This window comes from Notolepis coatsorum, assembly GCF_963971535.1.
Source record: "Notolepis coatsorum genome assembly, chromosome: 10".
NCBI lineage: Eukaryota > Metazoa > Chordata > Actinopteri > Aulopiformes > Paralepididae > Notolepis > Notolepis coatsorum.
Window position 1 is genome coordinate 89,805,622 of NC_140174.1, and position 25,544 is coordinate 89,831,165.

The 25,544-nt window shown below is 43.4% G+C and overlaps 1 protein-coding gene across 4 annotated transcripts in view; it reads right to left on the bottom strand.

Annotated features, from left to right (window-relative positions):
* kntc1 (kinetochore associated 1) overlaps positions 1-25,544 on the bottom strand; it is a 193,764-nt gene that overhangs the window by 32,319 nt on the left and 135,901 nt on the right. For all 4 annotated transcript variants that reach the window (XM_084323934.1, XM_084323935.1, XM_084323933.1 and 1 more), the window contains 4 exons: positions 11,922-12,000; positions 11,103-11,227; positions 7,813-7,948; positions 2,535-2,630 (listed from right to left, as the gene is read on the bottom strand). In XM_084323934.1, coding sequence (XP_084180060.1) covers positions 2,535-2,630; positions 7,813-7,948; positions 11,103-11,227; positions 11,922-12,000 — 436 coding nt within the window. The remainder of the gene's footprint in view (positions 1-2,534; positions 2,631-7,812; positions 7,949-11,102; positions 11,228-11,921; positions 12,001-25,544) is intronic.

Below are 25,544 nucleotides of genomic sequence, written 5' to 3' on the forward strand. Positions count from 1 at the left end.
GCTGATTGTACTGTAGATTGCACTATTTTACTCTGTCCATTCTATTTGACTCTTTTATTCAGAACTATTTTATTGTACTGCACTTTGCATCATTTTACTCCGTCCATTCCATTGTACTTTTTATTGCACTGCTGCATAATTTTACTTTTTTATTACATGTTCTAAACTGTCAGATATTAAACGGTGTGGGTATCAAGCAAGAAAGACTGTCAGGCTTTTAAACTGTGTAGGGGCCCCAGGCCTAGAACTGCGCCCCGAGAGGGGGAACTGCGCCCTGAGAGGGAGGTTTGCCCTGAATGAGAGGTTCAAAGGGTCAAAGTGGGTATCAAATAGGAGGGAAGACTGTCAGGTTTACTAAACAGAGAATGTAAAGACGACTTTAAACTTTAAACAGTCATCCAGAACTATTTTATTGCACTGTAAAAAAATTTGATTTTATATGTCTGCACTTTGTCCTCATTTCACGTCTATTCTATTCTACTACTTATTGCACTGCACTATTGCAGAATTGTATTCGGTCTATTCTATCTTACTATTTTTATTATTGTCTATTTTTAAAACGGAATCAAACCATAAACAAGGTGGCCTATTGGGATGTTAGATCCTAATGTGAAACACCGTGATTTTATATGATTGTCTGATGCCTGTCTTTTTTTCTGTTGTGAAGCACTTTGAGCTGCAATTTTTGTATGAAAGGTGCTATACAAATAAAGTTTATTATTATTACTAGTAAACTAGCGACAGCTGCTGTCTCTGTCGTCTGCTGTCAAGGGAGATGCCCCCTTGAACAGCCCTTCTAAGGTTTCTCCCCTCCACATTGCCTGTGGTGCTTTTTTCCTATTGCTAGGTTTTTAGTGAGTTTTTCCTTACCTTCGTGTGGGGTATGTCTGGGAGTGTTGCATTTATTTATTTTACATTTTATTTTGGATTTCATGGTGTTTTTTGTTTTGTTCTTAACACTTTAATCGCCGGAGACGCCGAAACTTGTCATTCCCCGCCATGCTCATTCTGCCGAAGACGCCGTAACACGTCTTTGATATCAATATTTCAAAAATCTGTGATCGAAATCATATTTCTCCCCCGGGGACCTGAGATATACTGCTGAGCTCCACTCAACTCTCTAACGGTTCAAGAGCGCCATCTGGTGGCCGATCGGCAGATCGCCCAACAGGAAGTGATCTGTGGATGAAGTGGTGCTCACCCATATTTCATCCGGGCACTCGCTATCGTTAGAGGGACTCCATCTTGACAAAGTGAACACCGATCGGTGCAAATAACTCGATAAACAACATGATTTGGACATATATACTATTATACAACCTGGAAATGGATCGGGTATTTATACATCCCATAATAGGAATATCTCTGCTCCACGCTCATCGCCCAACGGCGCGAGGAAGATACGGTAAGATCCAGCGTTATTTATCAACGTGTTCTTTACTAACTGCTCTGATGATCATATCACCCACACTAGATGAATGATATAACGTTGCCCACGGAATTATAAACGACCCCCCGCCCATCCGATCAACATCAGATCATACGTAGTAACTCCTAGAAGCACATCCAGTTGACATTTTTTATCTCGCACAGATTCCTACCAAACTGTATTTGATCATCAATATAATGCATTTAGGGCTATAAATCAAGTTCTGGAGAAAGCTGCAGAAAACGATAAAAATATACTTATACTTTAGACCGTATTTTAGTATGAATATGTGAATGAAAGTATAACGTTGCTACACCCTGAACAATAGATATAGGACATTGAATGGGCCATAATAATGTCAATTTAGCAATACAATTTAAAAAGTTATAGCCCTGCAAAGAAGGGGAACTTCTCCATAGACAAATAGAGCTGGCGAGGGATGGAAATTATGAATTTAACCATGCCGATCAAAGTGTTAATTTATTGTGATGTTTCTTCTCGACTTGTTTAAAGAAGACATGTCCGGCCCATGGGGACATTAACGTGTGTTGTCGGGCCTTACAAATACATTTTATTTGATTTGTGTCGGGCTCCTCATTGACTTCCAAATATTCTTCTGAAGTATAAACAAACTACCGGTATTGCTGTGCAGATTTAGATAAAACAGACAATTCTGATTCAATGGTACGAGTTTGCTTTGGTGTTTGATGTGTCAGATTCATTACTTTGAAAAATAAAAGCAGATCTGGTCAATTTGTTGTAAGAGACACAAGAAGATAGATACCAGTTTTCTCTGTGCGTTCAGTAGAAAGCTATCTGGCTGCATGTTAGCTTAGCTTAGCACAATGAATGGAAGCGGACATGGCCGGTTAGCCTTTTGGGAGGGGTGTTAGTTGGACAATGCCTAGGCCCTAGGCTAACCGGCACTGTCTGCTTCCATTCATTGTGCTAAGCTAGGCTGACGTGCAGCCAGATAGATTTTCTACTGAACGCACAGAGAGGAAACTGGTATCCATCTTCTGGTCTCTCTCTGGAGAAGTTGGTAAGCTAATTTCCCAAAATGTTGGCGTGTTCCTTTAAGTTTCCATTTCTAGACAGCACTCACCATGTTAAAGCTCAGCAGCTTCTGCAGTAACCCGTTCCACAGCTGGGGGTCGAACACCTGGTACTCCAGGCACAGGTCAGCCACCAGGCGCACAGCCTGCACAGGGTACAGGGTACATCAGCATCTGTCTACACCTACCCACAGACATACCTGGAGGGTTTAGAACCTCAAACCTGGCAGCAAAACCGTGGAGTTGAATCAAAGAACTGGGAAGCCTACTCTAACCCTTTCACTACCACACTAACCTTCTGTAGTCTGGTAGTGAAATGTTAGAATAGAATAAGAATAGATCTTTATTGTCATTGTTACAGTTGTTACAACGAAATAAAAAAATGCAACCCTAGGTGCTAGTAAAATAAGAATAAAAACAGTCCTAAACACAGTGTTAAATATAAAAACAGGGTGGGGCATAAATAACATTAATAAAACAGGGGGGTATAAAATATATATAATTGCACTATCTCTTAATGTTGTGTGTGTGTGTGCGTGTGCGTGGGGGGGGGGGGGGTGCAAGGAGACTGCTGTTTTAAAATTTAGCTGAGTTTAGTGCACATATGGCACTGGGATAAAAACTAAACTTCAGTCTGTTAGTCCGGGTGGGCATGATGCTGAAACGCCTGCCCGAGCGCAGCCGCACGAGGTGCTTGTTGCCCGGGTGGTGTGGGTCCTTCAGTATTTTTACTGCTTTTTTGAGGCAGCGGGAGTTGTATAGTCCCTCCAGTGAGGGGAGGGGGCAGCCGATGATCTTCTGGGCCGAGTTGACGACCCTCTGGAGCGCCTTCCTCTCTACGGCTGTGCAGCTGAGGAACCTTCTGTAGTGTGGCAATGAAAGGGTTAACCTTCTGTAGTGAAAGGTTAACCTTCTGTAGTGTGGCAATGAAAGGTGTTACGAAGGATCAGATTAAACCGAATATATATATTTACTGATTGATATATATTGCATAATATTTGTATATCGTCTGATATCCCTTGTGTATTCTTTGTACATATACACGGAATATCCCTTTAACCTAGTACAGACCATAATATTTCGTTCTCCTATTGGACAGCGGTCCCTTAGGCGCCACTGCCATACCCCCAAGGTCTAGTTCAAAGTCACCGCCAAAGACATGCCTGCACATGAACGGCTCTGCGCAAGAATACGAGACAGGAATAAGGCTGGTACTAGTTTGTTCGCCTAACGTATAAATATGGCGCAGGTGAATACAGAAGTAGTTCGAGTTACCCAAGTGAAGCCTCACCCACGATACAACGTGCGGTGAAGTAGGGCCCGTTTGGCCCCAAATAGAGCATTGAGACCGCGTGCGAATTGATAGCTGAAGTATCAGAGTTTAACGCTGTACCGTCGAGTTCGACCTATTCTATTAATTCAGTAATAGTCTATTTATGTATAGTGTATCGTGCGGCTACCGTTCTACAGTGACCAGCATCACCAACGTTTCCTCGCACCAGCTAGTGTGCTTATCCAGGCTGGGCAGCTTAACCTGGCGCCTTCATCCGAGGAGCCCTAGACGAGGACCGTGTGGATTATGTACACTGGATAACCTACCCGACGACTACATAGCCCTTTTCGGCTGGATTATATTTGCTTTGGTCCTGTATCTGATGGAGCGGAGAATCGTCTACACCCACAACTGTGTGGGATTTACCCTGTGAGGAGCATCGTCGAGCCCGCCTCTAAGACGCCTGAGGCTGGCTAGCTTTCTTCCATGCTGCACCGCATACCGGAGAATAGCTGCTGCTTTCGCTGCCGATCAAGGGAGTAATGTACCGTCTCCCGTAGCAGGAGCTTATTGAGTCCCCGTTGATCCAGACTTTCGTTACCGACAAATCCTCTCCCCTTGCTGGCCTACAACCGGAGGGACCCTACCAGTATCTCCCGCTGCCTTACTAGTGTACCATAGATATAATTCCTAAGATACAGGTGGTATTCATTATCTCCTGCGTAATATGATAATGGACTTACGTTATTGATTTACTCACGCACATTATTTCGCCTTATAAGCGCGACCCTACGTAAAGTATTGTTATATACTATCATTGCTGCTAATAAATATTATTATAACCCAGTTTTGTGTGGAACCGTGTCATTGTGGAAGTGTTCATCTGATATACCTGTGTACTGTATGGCCAGTAGTAATGTACATAAGACAGTAGTGGTTTAATGATACCATACTTATTAATACAGTCAGGGAATTGTACCCCTCAGTTACAATTGGTCCTTCGAGCCGGAGGGTAATTAGCGTAATATTAATATAATATTAATATTAACATGGCCGATGATGAACACTCCACAAACGGTTCTCCTAAACTAGATCGCCCGCAGCGCAGACAGCAGCCACCTCTTTCCCTAGAGGACTACGCTGACAGTCTACTACCTAGCTTTATAAAGAAGTTAAGTACGGATAAAATAAATAAAGCGGATAGTAAAAGTATGTCAAACCCTACCGACCAGGCGACCCCGCCAGTAGAGACCCTAGTGGGTTCTAACGTAACTGACCAAGCTCACGGGGGGGACCAGGAGGGACCTGACATGACTTTACCCCCCGCCGACGCCAACGAGGTAGTCCCCGGAGAGCTCCAGGATAAAGAAAGCCCTCCAGGGACGGAACCCGACCCACTACCAGAAGAGACGCACACCCAGGAGATGGATCTCCTCGGAGCGTGACAGGAGAACGGATCTCCAACGAGCACTACCAGAAGCCGATCACCTCCGCCTGTGTCTTCCCCCAGCGAAGCGGACAAGATGCTGGCGCAGGCACTCATCGCCACCCTGGCAGCCTCCACCGAGCGCGAACGAGCTGCAGACCAACGAGAGCGCCTTCACGCGCAACTCCAAGCGCAAGCCCTCAGTGAACGCGAGCATTCTGCAACCGAGCGAGAGCGCTTCCAGGCGCAACAAAGGAGTGAAGACGACTGCATAAGACTGGAGACCAGATGCCTTCAGACGGAAGAGAACATTGAAAGAAGCCGCGCCGATGCACAGTGCGCCGCCGCCAATGCCCAGCGCGAAGCAGTGCGCGAAGCCGCCCATGCCCAGCGCGAGGCAGAGCGCGACCGGCTACAGGCGCAGCTGATGGACAAATTGATTGCCATGGCGACACCCCCTCACTCCGCACGGAGCTCCCGGAGATCGTCACGACAAGGGTCTAGGACACATTCCCCTACCCGACCAAGCGACCCGGGACCCCGCCAACAGGAGGATCCTGTCCACGTCTCCGAACCCCCTCCCCGGCCGGTCCATACGAGACCCAGCAACCGGGAAGAACCGGACCACGCCGAGAGACTGAACAGAAGACTCCAGGACCTAGCAGAGGAAGAGGAGGAGGAAGAGGAGGAATGTCAAGCCGACCAGCAGCAACGTACTCTGGACCAGGAGGCCCAGTACAGCCCCGACCAGCAGCAACGTACTCTGGACCAGGAGGTCCAGTACAGCCCAGACGTCAGCCCCGAGGCACTGCGCTACAAACCCCGACTCAACTCACGGGTGAGTTTGACGCACCGTCAGCACCGAGGAACAGCACCTGGGTACCCGACCTTCGGTACCCACCAAGTACCAGCCCAAGACGACACGCACGGGGAGACTCGCCCAGGAGGCCTCTCCCCCAACGCTCACCGATGTGCCAGCCATCCATGGCATCGTACCTTGGCACACCGACGTTCCCGGACTTCACACACGAGAACAGAGCACAGTACACAGAGCTACGAATGTGCTTAGAGACAATGATGTCCGATGTACCGGATGAAACGTACAAGTATGCTATCCTACTCAAGCACCTGAAGGTGCCCAGAGCGCACAATATAGCGCTGGCATATTCCAACTCTACTACCCCATACACCGCGGCTCTAGTAGCCCTCGACCAACGTTATGGACGTATATGGGACTACGTGATACAGGAGATAAGAGACATTGACCGTCTCCCCCCAGCCAGAGACAACAGAGCATTAGATGACCTCTCTATCAAGGTACAGTCCCTGGTAGGGATGCTGGAGTCCCAAAGGGAAAAGGGGATCTATGAACTGTACGCTAACTCTAATGTAGAGAGGATATTAGAGAAGCTCCCTCCCGCCCGACAAGAGCGCTTCAGGCGGCAGAGAGACCACCGCGACCCCAACGGCCCAGATATTTATACGTTCGCCTAACGTATAAATATGGCGCAGGTGAATACAGAAGTAGTTCGAGTTACCCAAGTGAAGCCTCACCCATGATACAACGTGCGGTGAAGTAGGGCCCGTTTGGCCCCAAATAGAGCATTGAGACCGCGTGCGAATTGATAGCTGAAGTATCAGAGTTTAACGCTGTACCGTCGAGTTCGACCTATTCTATTAATTCAGTAATAGTCTATTTATGTATAGTGTATCGTGCGGCTACCGTTCTACAGTGACCAGCATCACCAACGTTTCCTCGCACCAGCTAGTGTGCTTATCCAGGCTGGGCAGCTTAACCTGGCGCCTTCATCCGAGGAGCCCTAGACGAGGACCGTGTGGATTATGTACACTGGATAACCTACCCGACGACTACATAGCCCTTTTCGGTTGGATTATATTTGCTTTGGTCCTGTATCTGATGGAGCGGAGAATCGTCTACACCCACAACTGTGTGGGATTTACCCTGTGAGGAGCATCGTCGAGCCCGCCTCTAAGACGCCTGAGGCTGGCTAGCTTTCTTCCATGCTGCACCGCATACCGGAGAATAGCTGCTGCTTTCGTCTGCCGATCAAGGGAGTAATGTACCGTCTCCCGTAGCAGGAGCTTATTGAGTCCCCGTTGATCCAGACTTTCGTTACCGACAAATCCTCTCCCCTTGCTGGCCTACAACCGGAGGGACCCTACCAGTATCTCCCGCTGCCTTACTAGTGTACCATAGATATAATTCCTAAGATACAGGTGGTATTCATTATCTCCTGCGTAATATGATAATGGACTTACGTTATTGATTTACTCACGCACATTCTTTCGCCTTATAAGCGCGACCCTACGTAAAGTATTGTTATATACTATCATTGCTGCTAATAAATATTATTATAACCCAGTTTTGTGTGGAACCGTGTCATTGTGGAAGTGTTCATCTGATATACCTGTGTACTGTATGGCCAGTAGTAATGTACATAAGACAGTAGTGGTTTAATGATACCATACTTATTAATACAGTCAGGGAATTGTACCCCTCAGTTACAAAAGGGTTAACCCTTTGTAGTGTGGTAGTGAAATGGTTAACCTTCTGTAGTCTGGCAGTGAAAGGGTTAAAGGAATACACAGTGTCTTTCAGTGATGCTACCTGTGGCTCGTGACTGTGGTTCTTCCACAGCCCCTTCACCAAGCCCTCTTTGGGAGTGCTGAGGAAAGACGCCACGGTGTAGGGGATGTTCAGGGCCTCCAGGTGGGAGACGTAGATGTAGCACTTCAGGTAGTGCCTGCAGGTGGATATCGCATACAACACTAGGTCACTATGACTTGTGATTTCCATGCACATTTTCTACCTTTGTGCGGCATAGCTTCATTAATGCACCACAAGGACATTTAGATTTTAGAGCAGTCGTTCCCCATATTAAAAAGGTGCTGTAAGTGGTATTTCTTTTGTTAAAATAAGTGGTCTACATCAGTAGTTCTCAAATTTGGGGTCGCGGGAAGGTGACATTGGCAAATTTTTTTAAAGTAATTTTTTGTTTTGTTCTGGCAACATATTTTGGCTAAATATGCCTCGTTTTATAAATGTGTATTGATAACAGTGCTGTAATTAAATGTTCTAATAAATATGCATGATCAAGTTCAACAACGTGTGCTTTTAGTTTGATATTCCTTAATTCCACGTTGAAATTACGCGATACATTAACACATTGGGTGCCACGCCCCTTTGCCCAGATAACCCCTTGAGTGCCAGCGCTTTAGTCAATGGGAGGTCGGGGATATTTGCGAACGCTTAAACTATATCTTAAATTATGGCTATGGGTCTAAAACACCCCTTGCTTATCAATGACTTGCTTGCAGTCAACATGTATGAAACGGATTGTTTTTTCATTGGTACATTTCCGTTTTATACCATTTTGAATAAGAGTATAGTTTCGGAGAGTTCTAGTAATTTCAGAGAAATTCCGCGATAATAGTCCTTTAGTGGAATACACAAAACACGTTGTCATTTTTCGGCTGATTTATGAATAGTTTTCAAATGAAAACGCTAGATTATCGATAGTATGTGTACTTATGCACGCTAGAGAAGCGGGCTGAACAATCTATTATCCATGACCTGGTCAGCGCTAACGTCATACACGCACACGTGATCGCTATGAAAAAAACATCTGATTAACCCAATACTGGTAAAATAGAGTCCTTACCTCACATCAGATGTTCTGCAAAAAGATTAATAATCCAATTCCTGATCGCCATTCCAAATATTGATCGCGTTTATTGATCCAACGTTATAGTCCGAAACATATAATCGAAAGCTGCTCCGAGCCTCCCCAGTGAATGTGGTAACAGACACTGCTTGCAAGAGATGGGGAAACCCTGGACGGACTTTTTTTCTGATGCACATGGCCACTCAATCCAATGATGTGCATTACCATCCGGGAGGTAAGTGGCGGTATTTGCCCTTTTTCGTGCTCAGAGCCATTCCCAATGATAACGTCAGGCTGGATGGATGGATGAAAAATGTATGGATATCGCTAATAAAAGAAATAACGATTAAATAACGAGAAATCTCGTCATTGGCACTCAAAGTGTGGGGTCACCAAAAAAAATCCTAAATAAAATGGGGTCATGGTATGAAAAGTTTGAGAACCCCTGGCTCTACATAATAGAAAATAAATAAATAATAGCTCTACATTCTGACAGTCATCACTGATAGTGTGTTTGGTCAGTAACGTGGTCAGTAACGTGGGTCTCCCAATCCCTCCACTCTGCAGTAAACACAAAATAAATGTTCCTGGTATCCTGTTTATCACTTATTTTTACAAAAAGAATACCACAGCACCTTTAATTGCACTGCATTGCTCTTGCTGTAGGCTACTAGCAAACAGTAAATCGAATCCAATCCGCTTTATTTATAAAGCACATTTAGAAACAACAAAGTTAACCAAAAGTGCTGTACAAGTCACACAACAAATATTTACACAGATAAAAAGCACACAATAAAGCATGTACAATATAATATATCACATAAAAAGGCAGGTCTCTCAAGCTGTGTCAAAACCAAAAGCCAAAGAAAATAAACATGTTTTGAGGTATAATTTAAACACCTGCAGAGTGGGGGCCTGCCTAACATGCAGAGGCAGCTCGTTCCAGAGCTTTGGGGCTGCCACTGAGAAAGCACCCCCCCCCTAAGCATCAGCCTGGACTTAGGAACAGCCAGGAGGAGGTGATCAGAGGACCTGAGAGACCTTGAAGGAACACAAGGTTCCAGCAGGTCTGAGAGGTAGTACAATAGAGATTTCATAATTGTTTTGGCAATTATTAATAAGGTATTATTAAATGTTTTATTGTTAACTAAGTTAATTTTTTTTAATATAAGTCTAGTAATGTATGAATTAGTAAAGGGCTGTCAGTTTATCGCGTTAATTAGATTAATTAATTACACAGCAAATTATCGCGTTATGAAAATTAACTCAAAATTAATTACAAAAAAGTTTTTTTTTATAATTTTTTTTTGTATCTCATTCATTCCATAAGAATGTAGAATACACATTTACAGACTTTTTTTTTTAATATGGTCCATTTGCATGTTCTTGGTATCTGATTCTAGGGACATCTATAAATCTCAGGGAATGTATTCCCAATGTCAGAAATACTGTGGGCTAGATCCACAAAGAATGGATTGCACCCTTACTTTAATTCATTATGAATTGAAAATGGGGGACCCTGATGTAAACAAGACGAAAGTCTTTCTCTGGTCTGCATCCCCTTAACAATTGTGTGTATTGAGCCGTACTGTATTGTACCCATTCTGCAATCTGTTAATAACATTTTCATTCAATCAATCAATCTGTGCAGTGATTGATTGAACAAAATTTTTATTTTGAGTAAATTGTAATGAACCAAATGAGAATATCAATACATTTCTTTTTATCTTTGACTGTGAATAACACCATGCTCAAATTAACCAGACCTGAAAAATCTAATCAAATTAATAGATGGAAGATAGAAGGTTTTGTAGATACAGTACTGAATTCTGCCATCCGGACACATGCAATTTGAAATATGATTATAGAATATCAGGCATAAAATGGTTATGCGATTAAAATGCGATTAATTAGATTAATTAATTACAAATCCTGTAATTAATTAGATACATTTTTTTAATCGCCTGACAGCACTATAGTATGTTCTGATGAGTAAATCTGGATGGGATTAAATAAGTGTATGCTTCTTCCCACTCCTTTTCAAATATGTAAATAACAAAAAAACTAAAATTTTGTTTGACTTTTTAGTTTGTTCTTTGTTCTTTTAAATTATTAAAATGTTGTATATACATTTATTATTTGAATGGCTTAAGGCTATATTTGTACTTGATGTTTGTTTGTTATGTTGCATAATTGAAATAAACTTCAATCAATCAATCAATCAATCCCTTACTTGACTTGAGCCCTTGGGATCTGCAGCTGGGCTTCCAGAGTGTCAGCGTCGGCGAGGTGAATGAGACACTGCAGGACTCGGCTCCGGTGGCAGGAGGTCATACGCAGCCCTGAGCTGCCGAGGGGCTACAGGGGACGTAGCAGAAACGTTAGCGTTGATGAACCACTACGATCTGTGCGGGACAGTCACACATTTTAGCCCTTTGTCCCGCAACAGAGAAGAATGTCCCGCATTTCAATAAACTTGTATATAAAATATTTAAATATATACTGTACATTCTTGTTTTTTTGTCTAGTTATTAGGGGTGGGGGTAATCAATATATTGTGATATGTTGCGTGCTGATATTATTATTATCGATACAGTGACGGCAACTATCGATATAAAAATGTTTTTGCTTGACAATCCTATTTTGCTGTAATAAGAATTATTGGAATGAGGTGAACAGACTGAAAACGTTATCTCATTAGATAAAACAGATGATGTATATATATTTGAATGCAGATGTTGATCACCCTAGCTACATTGGAACAAATGTACTGTAAGAGGGCTGGACAATATATTGATATTTACAGATCATCATCTATACGGGTGATTATTGGCTATATAACTGATCACTGAGTTCGTTGTTTATCCACCTTCTCGTAACTGACCTATCTGAAACCCTGCCCTCTTTTCATGATCCTCCAATCCCGAGGAAAGCAACAGTTGTGATTGGATCAAGAAAAGAGGGCGGGGTTTGAAATAATTCCATTGAAACCTACAGAATTCTGAACGTGACAAACAAAGCTTATCAACCCAAAACTCATGTTGTTCCTCACCCATGTTTCAGCGGACAATACAGGGCCCAGCAGACCGACGGAAACATCCATGGGGTAGATCTGTAGTAGATACACCACCCTTCGAGAGCAGAAGATAAAAACATATGTAGTGAACTTCAAAGAAAGACTTTATGATTTTACAATGTTATACTGCAAGTGTGACGAATTGATCCTATTTATAAGTAAGTAGTAAATTAATGCTTTTCTGTATGTGCCTTTTTTATATAATTTCTTAGCCTGCTGAAGTCATCGAGATAATTCTTCATTGATTTAGGAAAGGACTGTAAGGACACACTGACTAATGTGTCATATCTATCAGAGCACATCAGGAAAGAAAACTGCTCCTATTCGGCAAGTGAGTCCAGAGAGTTGAGGTTGGCAACTCACTGTCTGATGCCAAATTTATCAGTTGTGGAGTCTCGCAAGGGAGCACCTTAGGACCGCTGATATTTGTGTGCATATTATGTCATGTGATCTGAAAAACAGTCCATTTATTTTTGTATGCTGATGATTATATTTAAGATAAGATGGATCTTTATTTATCCCCTTGGGGAAATTCAGGGGTCATAACAGCACATGGGAGGGGGGGGGGGGTAAAGGCATGGTAATAGAAAATAAGAATAAAAATAAAAATAACTTCCGGTTTGACGACAGTATGTGACGGTCGCATCTGTCACAAGCTCCGCTCCAATTATTGTTAATTCCGCTTAAAAACCTACTTTATACAACACTAATGTGTTTAAACCTCGACGTATATATTAACTAAGACCTTCAACTAACTATATCAACAACATGCCAGCAAAGAAAGATAACTCAAAAAGACGTGAAGCAGATTCTCCAACGGTAGACGGCGCGGTGACACGTTCCACAGGGAAAGGAAAAGCAGACGCTACTGATAACAAAAAGCCCGACAATCGCATGGATTCCAATATTCCAACGACCTCAGCCGAGGCAGTCATGGAGAGTATGTCACCCGACTTCAAAACGCTGATGACAGCTATGATGAAGATCTTAACCGACAAGGTTAATGATATTGCGAAAGCTGTGGAAAGAGCCGAGACTAATGCTACCGCATTTAAGATAGCCATAGAGGCTAAACTTGAAGAAATCAAGACACAGGTTGTAGCACAAACCGATCGCATAACGGCGGTTGCAAATACTGGGATCAAATACTCACGGAAACAAGATGAGAAGAATAAGGAACTATTTGAAGCTATCGCCGAAATATCAAAGGAAATGCAACTGGAAAACAAACAGCTCCGGCAGTTGATCCATTACAACAAGGAGGAAAACTTGATCCATCTGCTAGAAATAGAACGGCACGCCCGCAGATTTAACCTCCGTATAGTGGGTTTGGATGAATCAGTCAACTGCACAGATGACAAGTTTGCTGCAGTGCTAGTCGAAATCCTAGGTTCTGAAATCCTATCTACAGAACCGATAGTGGACAAACGCTACAGAATTGGGACTGAAAACTACAACAACAACAACAAGGAAAGAGTGATAATTGCTAGTCTACGGGAAACTGCAACAAGAGACACGATCATCAGGGAATCACGCAAGAAATGGGGAAAACTGATGTACAAAGGGAAGAAAGTGTGGTTTTATGAAGACATGTGCAAGGAAGCCATAACTCTGCGAGCCCACTACAAGGGTGTAGTACACAGGCTATATGAGAAAGGTCTCCACCCCGTCTTACGGTATCCAGCTATCCTTTCCATAGTTGAGGGAGAAGGAAAGAGATTCGTGCTACGTTCGCTTGAGGCGGCAGAAGATTACGTGAAGAATATAAAAAGTGGATGACAAGATTCATCTTTCATGGATAACTCTACAATTGCATGGACATCAAAAACGGCAACATACAAGCTTTTGACAACATTGAGAAATAAGTAATTTGATATAAAACACTAAACACCATATATAAATAGATTCATGGTAATATGCAGATCATGATTTGATACCGACCATTTTGGAACATTCTAGAATTTTCTATTCTATTTTTCTTACTTGAAGCTATGAGTCATAACGGAATACACTGGATTGTTATTGTTCTAAGGCACGAGGAATGTACTGGAACACTAAAACATCAATCTGCAAGTCACGAGCAGCTGACAGAATGAATGAATGAATGAAAACTTTATTTAACAGATTGCAGAATGGGTACAATACAGTACGGCTCAATACATACAATTGTTAAGGGGATGCAGACCTGAGAAAGACGTTTGTCTTGTTTCCATCAGGGTCCCCCATTTTCAATTCATATAGACATTTATGACATACACAACATACATGACATTTATGGCATAGGGACATATAGGTGTTTAGTACTGATACATTTGTGACATAGGCGGTATTCAAATATACAGTACTGTTACCCCTAGATCCTGACAGAGTATATACATATGATGGGGAGGGGACTGTACATTAGGAGGGGGTGGGTGGGTGGGAGGGAAATATACATACGGCGGGGAGGGAATATATACATGCGGTGGGGAGGAGACTGTCTATTAGGAGGTGGTGGGGGTTTTGGGCATTTACGGTGGCCAGTTTCGAATTGCAGCCTCCCGTAGGTGCTCTTTAAGGGCGGTTTTGAATGTGGGCAGGGATTCACATTCCTTTACAGCTTTGGGTAGGGCGTTCCACATTGTTGTGGCATAATTGCGAAACATGTTTAGTCCCTTGTTTGAGCCGAATCTGGGTTTAACATGATTTGTTGAGCTTCCTCTGGTGTAGTGGTTGTGGTATTCACTGACCTTTGGGAAGTATTTTGACATGTACATGGGCACCCCGGTCGTATAGTGTATCTTGTAGACCAGGCCCATTGCAAGTTGCTGTACTCTGTCGTCTACTCTAAGCCATCCTAGGTTGGCAAAGTGGGCAGGGGTGAGGTGGGTTCTGGGGTTCAGGTCAAGTAGTAGTCTGACCAGTTTGTTTTGTGATGTTTGTAATTTTGTTTTAAGCGCCTTTGAGGTGCTTTGGTACCATGAGGTGCACGCATAGTCATAGTACCCTTGAATGAGTGCTCCTGCCAGAGTCTTCAGGGTATTCTTGTTTACCAGAGAGGAGATCCGGTACAAGAATCTAGTTCGTTGGTTGACTTTTTTTATTACATTGGATGCCATTTTGTCACAGGAAAGATTTGCCTCTAGGATGGAACCCAGGTAGGTAATTTCGTCTTTCCTTGTGACAATATTGTCACCCACTGTAACTGAGAAGCCGTCGGTCTTGCTGAGTTTGTTATTTGAACCGAAGAGAATGGACTCTGTTTTGCCCATGTGTAATGATAGTTTGTTATCAGCGAGCCATATGCAGATTTTGCCTAGTTCCGTGCTGAGGGTTTTTTCAACCTGCAATTTGTTCTTGTCAGAGACCAGCAGGGCTGAGTCGTCCGCAAACAGGAACAAGTTGCAGTCACAGGCTGACGACATGTCATTTGCATAAATTAGGAAGAGTAGCGGTCCTAGTATGCTTCCTTGTGGAACACCACAGCTCACTGTGAGGGGGGGGGATAGAGTACCGTTTACCTCTACCATCTGTTCTCTCCCCTCCAGGTAGGATTGCATCCAGCTCACTGATAGGCTATCAAAACCAATTGCTTTTAGCTTGTCCATTAGAATGGAGTGATTGACAGTGTCGAAGGCCTTTTGTAGGTCCAGCATGACAGCACTCTGGAATACAATACCTTTTTCAATGATGGCCCCGTGAAACAACAACGATATGAGACTTGGTCATGAAATAGACGTGAAGAACAACGACCACCATAACAGATTAACCCTTTGATCGCCGGGGTTAAATTCATAATTTACCATCCCTCGCCAGCCCTATTTAACATGGAGAAGTTCCCCTTCTTTGCAGGGCTATAACTTTTTCAATTTTATTGCTAAATTGACATTACCATGGCACATTCAAAGTCCTATATCTATTGTTCAGGGTGTAGCAACGTTATACTTTTTCATTCACATATTCATACTAAAATACGGTCTAAAGTATAGTTTCAAGTTTCTTTAATAGTTGTCATACAGAAGTACAGAATACTTTTATACAAAATGCTTCTTACTGTTACGCTCCAGAGACTGTGCTAGACAAGATAAGTATCAAATAACATAGTATAGCATGTAAATTAGAAGTAGAAAATGAGGTCACAGTGTTCAGTATAGACATATGTACAATGTTCGATGCAGAATAGACGTAACTGAGTTACCATATAATATACAATACTATGCAGTGTACTAATATACAATACTATATAGTGCAAAGCAGAAATGGGATGAGGTACAATTTAGGTACAATTTACAGTAAGGTGTACGAGTTGTAGTGCAATCCTTTATCAATAAATATAAAGTGTGGGGAGTGGGTGCTACAGTGTGTTTGTTTAAAGTGAGTGTGTGCTATAAAGTGTGGGGAGTGGGGGCGGCTAGGTGGTGTAGTGGGCAAGGCACTCGCCACCAGTGTGGAGACGCTAGGATTCGCGTGTTCGAATCCAGCTCTCCACATTGTTTTCAGTTTAGCTGGTCGTCCGCAGTAATACACATTGGCCGTATTACGGGGAGGGAAAACTGAAGGGTGGGGATCGAACGTTGTGAACAAGCGACTCCTACAAGTCGGTTGGTGCGCCTGCGCAGTAGAATCAGGAAGTGTCGGGGGCAGCGTGAGCCTCCCACGCGTTACTCCTCGACACAGAGATCGAGCTGCGCAGGTGAAAAGATGCGACTGCTGTTACCTCAAGTACCGGAGGGGACTTGTGCTATGTATGACTTAGTCCACATTGCAGCCGGCTTGTGGGAGGCAAGAAACAGCGTTCGTGACAGGGGAGGGTTGAATTGGATGATACGAAATTGGGATGGGAGAAAATATAGAAAAATGGGAGAAAAAGTGGATCAAAAAAAAAAGTGTGGGGAGTGGGTGCTACAGTGTGTTTGTGCGTGTGGATGTGTGTGCTATGTGCGTTTGATGGTTGTTGTGTAGTGTTCATTGTTTGTTGAGCAGCCTGATGGCCTGGGGATAGAAGCTTCTTCTGAGTCTTTCTGTGCTCGCCTTGAGACTCCGGTATCGCTTGCCTGACCGCAGCAGTTCAAAGAGGCAGTTGTTCGGGTGACTGGAGTCCTTAATGATTCTCTTAGCCTTGCCCCTGCACCGCTTGTTGTAAATGTTCTGGAGGGTGGGGAGCCCCCCTCCAATTGTGCGTTCGGCTGAACGTGTCACTCTTTGTAGTCTGCTTCGGTCTTGTGCAGTGCTATTCCCAAACCAGGAGGTGATGTTGCCAGTCAGGATGCTCTCTATTGTACATGAGTAGAAGTTCTTAAGGATCTTCTGACTGACTTGGAACTTCCTTAGGCGCCTGAGGAAGTAGAGGCGTTGTCGTGCCTTCTTCACAACACTGTCAATGTGTGTGGTCCATGTCAAGTCCTCGGATATGTAGGCTTTGAGGTACTTAAAGCTGTTCACTCTCTCAACCGGTGCCCCGTCGATGCTGAGGGGGCTGTAGTCCTTGACCCACGACCTCCTGAAGTCCACAATCATCTCCTTTGTTTTGCTGACGTTCAGGGAGAGGCTGTTTTCCTGGCACCATCCCGCCAGGACCTTGACCTCTTCCAGGTAGGCCCTCTCGTCGTTTGCAGAGATCAGGCCCACCACCACTGTGTCGTCAGCAAATTTGATGATTGTGTTGCTACTCCGCTGAGCCACTATGTTGAGGGTGATGGATGAGGAGGTGCAGTTGCCTGCTCTCACCACTTGGGGTCTGCCGTCAGGAAGTCCAAGACCCACTGGCAGAGGTCATAGTTCAAGCCCAGGTCCCTGAGCTTGGCTATGAGTTTGGAGGGGACTATGGTATTGAATGCCGAGCTGTAGTCGATGAATAGCATTCTCACATAGTTCCCCTTCCTCTTGTCCAGGTGTGATGCTGCTGTGTGCAGCACATGGGCTATGGCGTCCTCCGTGGACCTGTTGGGGCGGTATGCAAATTGCAGGGGGTCCATGTTGATGGGGAGGGAGGAGCAGATGTAGCCCTTTACTAGCTTCTCAAAGCACTTCATGGCTATGGAGGTGAGAGCTACAGGGCGGTAGTCGTTGAGGCAAGCAGGCTTGGATCTTTTGGGTACAGGGATAATAGTGGACTTCTTCAGGCAGGTGGGGATGACAGCCTGTTCTAAGGACAGGTTAAATATGTCAGTGAATACCGGGGCCAGTTGGTCGGCACAGACTTTTAGGACGCGGCCGGGGATGCCGTCCGGTCCTGCTGCCTTCCTGATATTCACTTTTTTAAAGGTCCGCCTCACCTCATGCTCTGTTACCCTGAACACTGAGTCTCCATCAGCAGCAGACCCCCCCCCCCCATTGCCGTGGCTTGTGGGCTGGTGTTGTTATTACCAGCATCAAACCTCGCATAGAAGGTATTGAGGTCATTTGCTAAGGAGATGTCACTGTTCAGTTTGAGGGAGGTGCCTTTGTAGTCAGTCATCGTTTTGAGCCCCTGCCACATAGCTCTGGAGTCGGCCTGTTCAAACTGGAGTTCAATTTTATCCCTGTAGCGCCGTTTTGCCTCTATTACTGTCCTCCTTACGTTGTATCGCGCCACCTTGTGGTCATTCATGTTGCCTGCCACCAGGCCGTCGTTGTATGCTTTGGTGCGCGCTTTCAGAGCTTCACGGACGGATTTGTCTACCCAGGGTTTTTGATTTGGGTAAACTTTAATTGTGGTAGTGGGGATTGTTTCTTCCACCAAAGTACGAACAAAGTCCAGCACTGTCTCCGTGTAGACATTAATGTTATCTGTGTCGCGGAACACACCCCAGTCTGTGCACTCAAGCGCAGCTTGGAGCGTCTCCTCTGACTCCACATCCCATTTCTGCACCTCTCGCGAGACTACAGGAGTGCTCTTGATTTTTTGTTTGTACTTTGGAGAAAGAAAGATGGCCGCATGATCAGACTTCCCAAAGCCACTAGCAGAATGAGCCTTGTATCCACCCTTGAATTGCGTGTAACAGTGGTCTAAAATGTTACCGCCTCTGGTGTTACAAGTCACATGCTGATAGAAGTCAGGCAAAACCTCTCAGATTGGTGCTATTGAAATCACCCACTACTACAATGGCGGCGTTAACGTTCGCTGCTTGGAGTTTGTTTACTTCGTCGTGGAGCTTCGAGAGCGCGGCACTATTGCTGGCTTGCGGTGGAATATACACTCCGACAAGGATGATCGCCGTTAACTCCCTCGGGAGGAAGAAAGGTCGACACTTGATGGTTATATATTCCAGGTTGGGGCAGCAGTGGTTTGATAATTCCTTCACGTTGGCTGGATCGCTCCAATTGTTGTTCAACATGAAGGCGATACCGCCTCCACGCTGTTTGCCGGACTCTGCTGGTGAATGAAGAAGTGATCGGCCGGTTGGATGGCGTGATCTGGGATTTCTGGCGACAGCCACGTTTCAATGAAGCAGAGAACATTGCAGTCTCTAACGTCTCTCTGGAATTTAATCCTTGCTCGGATGTCGTCCAGTTTATTGTCAATTGATTGTACATTGGCTAGCAATATACTGGGTAGTGGCGTTCGGTGTCGTCTGGTTCTCAGTCTGTTCCGGATTCCAGCTCTCTTCCCTCGCCGTCTGATGATTCCTTTGTTCCTGGGGTCAGAATCTGGTCCCATTGTCCTCAGAATCTCCACAGGCCATTGCTGCGGTTCAGAGAGCTGATCCAGGGAGTAATCCAGTCGGTAAGTTTTCCTTAATCCAATGTCAATGATTGACTGACGGTCATACACATATAATGCACCAACAGTTGGTGCAAATAAAACTCTTAAAACTATAAAAATTAACAAAAGTGAGCACAGTCTCGATGGAGCGATCAAAAAGGCAGCCGGTCGTAGCAGCGCCATCCTCCACTCTATAAGTATGTTTTTATCGTTTTCTGCAGCTTTCTCCAGAACGTGATTTATAGCTCCAAATGCATTATATTGATGATGAAATACAGTTTGATAGCAATCGGCGCGAGATAAAAAATGTCAACTGGACGTGGTTCTAGAAGTTACTACGGATCATCTGATGTTGACCGGATGGGCGGGGGGTCGTTTATAATTCCGTGGGCAACGTTATATCATTCATCTAGTGTGGGTGATATGATCATTGGAGCAGTTAGTATAGAAGACATTACAAAATAACGCTGAAACTCACCGTAGCTTCCTCGCGCCGTTGGGAGATGAGCGTGGAACAGAATTCTTTCTATTATGGGATATAGAAATACCCGATCCATTTCCAGGTTGTATAATAGTATATACGTCCAAATCATGTTGTTTATCGAGTTATTGGCAACGGATCGATATCCATTGTGTCGAGCTCGAGTCCCGGGACCTATAGCGAGTGATCGGACCAAATTGAAATGAGCACCAGCGTCACTTCCCTGTTTATGCCCTGGGCGATCTGCCGATCGGCCACCAGATGGCGCTCTTGAACCGTTAGAGAGTTGACAGGGGTTCACCAGTACATATAATGTCTCCGGGGGAGAAATATGATTTCGATCACAGATTTTTGAAATATTGATATCAATGACGCTGTACAGCGTCATCGGCAGAATAAGCATGGCGGGGAATGACGCTGAAAAGCGTCAACGGCGATTAAAGGGTTAATGATCACGCATGACGGGGGACGATCTGCATACAAGTATTTAAAAATCTCCTTGTCGTTTAGATGTGTAAACATGCAAAGGTATTTAAAAAAAATAAAAAATTAAGTAGATATTCCCGGATTATATGAGTTTTCGATATCTAACTCTAAACATCATTATTTCTTATTCTTTATTTCTTTATTCTGAAATGTTCTAACCAATAAATGTTAATAGAAGGTTTAAAAAAAAAGAAAAAGAAAAAGTTTAAATGAGTATACCAATTGAGGTATAATTTTCATTCTGTTATAATTACATTAACGGGAGAGAGGCTTGGTCACAGGTGACATTCTATTAAATTAGAATTAAAAGTATAGATCCTATGGTATACATAGGAAAGCTTAGGATAAATTGCTCATTCTGGGCAGACAGGAGGTGCAGGAAAGGAAGAAGTTGTACGCGAAGGAGGTATCAAATAGGTACCTTGTACGACTCTGTAAGGGAGGGGGGATTAGGTTTTTTTTTGTATATATGTATGTTTTTATGCTCGGCTCTCAACGGGACCTCAACAGTGGGATGTAAATCCATTGTGAATTCGCACTCCAGAAATATTACCAACAAATACAAATCAATATGTATAGATTATGGCTAGTTTGAATATAATGATCTGGAACACTGGGGGAATAAATAATCAACATAAACGCAAAAGCGTGCTCACATTGATGAAAAACAAACAGGTTGATGTGGCTCTCTTAAGCGAAACGCACATTTTAGTGGGAGACGAAGCTACGCTAGCGGACAACACATACCATAACATTAGTCACTCTTCCTTTGGAACGAGAACCCGTGGAGTTGCTATAGTCGTGAAACGGAAATTGAATATTGAATTGAAGGGAGTATGGTCTGATGCAGATGGTCGGATAACCATAGCTAAGATTATACACAAGAATAGGAAAATAGCGTTGGTAGCGGCATATGCCCCAAATCTATACGAAACTAATTTCTACACTGCACTAACTAGGGAAATGTTAAGACCTTCCAGAATACTCATTTATAATTGGTGCGGATTTTAATGGCATTTGGGACCCTGGGTTCGATAAATCTTATCCCAACTTTTCCAACGAACAAAAAAAGTAATCTAATGCGTTAAAGGATTGGGCAAAGAATACAGGTGTAAATGATCTATGGCGATCACTCAACCCCACGACCCGGAAGTACTCTTGTCGATCAGCAAGACATAAAACACTCTCCAGAATAGATTATGTTTTCGCAACACCGAGATTATTTGATAACTATGAAGTGGAGATGGTACCCAATGCATTATCAGATCACTGTTATTTACTCCTAAAAGGATCATTTGGTGTACTATCATCCCGAGCCCCAAGATGGTGCTTTAACACAACACTGCTGAATAACAAGGAATTCATTACACAACTCAAAGAAGCTCTTTCAGTATTCCTACCAGAGAATGTGAACTCGGTGCCGGACCCTAGAATATTATGGATGTCGGTAAAGGGAATGATCAAGGATTTCACGGATAGCTTTTCATCCAAAATACGCAAGAATCGATGCTCAAAACTGGCGGAATTAGAAACGCTTTACTCTACATTATTTACTTCTTTACAATGTAACGACTCGGCTCGACTGGAATCTCAAGTTAATTTACTAAAAAAATAGAGATTAACGCCATTTACAGACAACAATCTGAAGTACAAATACGTAGCACAAGACAACAGCATTACTCTCAAGGTTCCAAACCAAGTCACCTACTAGCTACGCGATTAAGAGTTAACGCAAAATTTGCAGATATAACCTCCATTAAAGCACAACAATGACTTGTAACAGACACCAAAGAAATAAACGCGACATTCAAAGAATTCTACTCCAACTTGTATAAATCAGAAACGACCTTCGATCAAAACAAAATGGACACATATCTTAATCAAATTAACCTCCCCAAACTTTCAGAGGATGATGCTAAACAGTTAGAAACACCAATGACACTAGAGGAACTCAGGAAGACCATATCCGAAATGCAAAGTGGTAGGGCTCCTGGAAGAGACGGTATCCCACCAGAAATGTACCTCTCATGCTGGGACATAATTGGACCCCTATTACTTAATATGATTTTATACTCAGTCAAGGAGGGGAACTTTCATAAGAACGACAATATTGCACTCATAACAGTCCTCCTTAGAAAAGACAAAGACCCCACCGAGTGCGGTAGTTATAGACCCTTAAGCCTCCTCGGAACCGATATCAAACTGTTCTCTAAGGTATTAGCCATCAGACTTCAAAAGCATATGACGTCTTTAGTTCATCCGGATCAAACTGGCTTCATAAGAAACCGTTTGATCACTGACAACATAAGACGATTACTATACGTACTAGATGCCAGCAAGGACGACACCACACCCAAGGCGATGCTGTCCCTGGATGCAATGAAAGCTTTTGATAGGCTGGAATGGTCGTATCTATGGGCAGTATTAGAAAGGATGGGGTTAGGAAAAGGATTCATTGATATGATTAAAGTATTATACAAAGACCCATCGGCCATGATTACAACAGGTATAATCACCTCCGGAATATTTCCGGTATCACGCTCTTCTAGACAGGGTTGCCCTCTTAGTCCCGGACTATTCGATTTATCACTAGAACCTTTAGCACAATATATAAGACAATCCCAACTCATAGAACCAATCGTAATCAAGGGCACACAACACAAAATTAGTCTATATGCGGACGACGTAATACTGTTCATGCAAAACCCTAACACCGCAATGCCTCATCTTCTCAAGTTGATTAATGACTTTGGCGACCTATCGGGATTTAAGATAAACTGGCCAAAGTCGGCTTTCCTTCCACTGAACGCCCCTGCAAAGAATACAAGTCTTCCAGAAGAGATACCAATGGTTAAACACTTTAGATGTTTGGGAGTTGAAGTATTCCCTACCATAAGCCAAACGGTGAAACACAATTACATAGAAATCCAAAATAAAATTAAATACGACTTTGACAGGTGGTCAAAACATAAAAACTCAGTACAGGCACGGGTTTCAATAGTTAAGATGGATGTCTTACCTAGAATCAACTTCATCAGCTCAATGCTTCCGTTACCCCCTCCAGATGGTTACTGGAAAAAATTACACTCTTGCGCATATAAATGTATTTGGAATAACAAACCACCACGTATAAAAAGATCCACCGCACAGAGAAACAAAGCCGACGGAGGGATGGCATTTCCAAATTTTTTCCACTATTTTAACCTGGTTTGAACCCCAAGCATCAGTATCCTGGAGAAATTTAGAAGTAAATATAGTAGCACCACAGAGACTGCAGGACATAGTATACACCAAAATATCAATTAAGCAATGCGAACAGAAATTTGGCCCCATAATTACTCATGCGATCCGGATATGGCGTGAAACACAAAAAAAATATTCTAACCCACATAAATGGCATAATCATACTCCCTTATTCAATAACAAGGCACTCCTGATTGAAAAACGACCTATAAGATTCCCTAGATGGGAAAAGCAAGGCATACATACATTAGGAGATGTTTTCAACAAACAGGGTATTTGTAGTTATGATGAAATAGAAAAAAAATGTAATCTCACCGGTTCCACATATTATTTTTACGCACAATTATTGTTATGTTTGAAGTCTCACGGTGTTCCATTAAGGACACCAATTGCACACCACAGATACCACACATTTTTCTATGAAAGAGAGACATCGAGAGGTTTTGTATCAGATTTTTATCATCAATTACTAACGGCCTCGTATGAAACCCTCCACCTAGACCAGGGAGGGGCAACTGGCGGCCCTCACCGACACTCCATGCGGCCCCAGGCCAATATATATATATAAAAAAAGAAAAATTATAATTATAATTATTATTTCTTTTTTTTGCATTTGACTAAGAGGTTGGCAGTCGACTATGGCTCCTTTCGATCGATTAGTCGACTATTCGACTAATAGGGGTCAGCCCTAGTGTGGACATATTCAACACTGTTGAAAGTGCCGTGCAGCAATATGGGGGGTTTGATAAACTGTCCGCTGTTGTTACCAATGGAGCACCCGCAATGAAAGGAAAACACACAGGATTTGCCGGGCTTCTAAGGCAGAGTGGTGTTGAGTGTCCAATGCTGCACTGCATTATACATCAGGTAAGTTCGCTAACATACCGTAATTCCTATAATAGTGACCGGTATTCAATTACAAACCGGGTCTCTATTAATGGCCGGGTGCGCTCTTGAGCTAAGCAATTATAAGCCGACCTCCTAATACAAGCCGGGTTACTAATATACTGAGCTGCATACTGAGCTGCTAAGGTAAAGTTACTTGATTTCACTTTGAAAACGTTGAAATGACCAGTGACCACCTGTAATTGCACTGTTTACTATTTCATACAGTACTTGGTCTCAATAAATGAACCCAGTACATTTTACTGGGTTCAAACTGACACAAAATGTTGATTTATTCATTATGATGTTTGAAAATTAGAAATATAGGCCTCTCTCTTATACATGCCTCCTCCTAATAAAAGCCTGGTACCCGCTACAGTTTAAGCAAATACAAGCCCGGGTCACTATTAGAGGAATTACGGTCATTTCCATCTATTGTGGGTCACTAATAATCAGGGGTGCAGTGGTCATGCCACGCGGTACCACGCCGTCCCAGCACTTTTCTGAGCAGAAGTACGTGCACGCGTGCACACAAAAATGAAATGTTATTTCATCTGATGCAGATTGCATGCACAATCATTGAAGTTGACATTCCTTCTATTGTGCGCCAACAGGAGAGACCACAAGTGTCTCATTAAAGACAGAACCATTATTGACCCACTGTGGGGGGAGGGTGAATGTCATGCCAGTTTGATAAAGGGTCAATGGGAGGCACTCAGGAATGTTTTGTTTAGTAGCAGGATAAAAGTTTATACATTTAACAATCATTTATTATTGCACTTTTGATTTACTGTTGTAGTGAAATGCAGCAGGGATGCTGCTTTGTGTTTGTTGAGCAGTG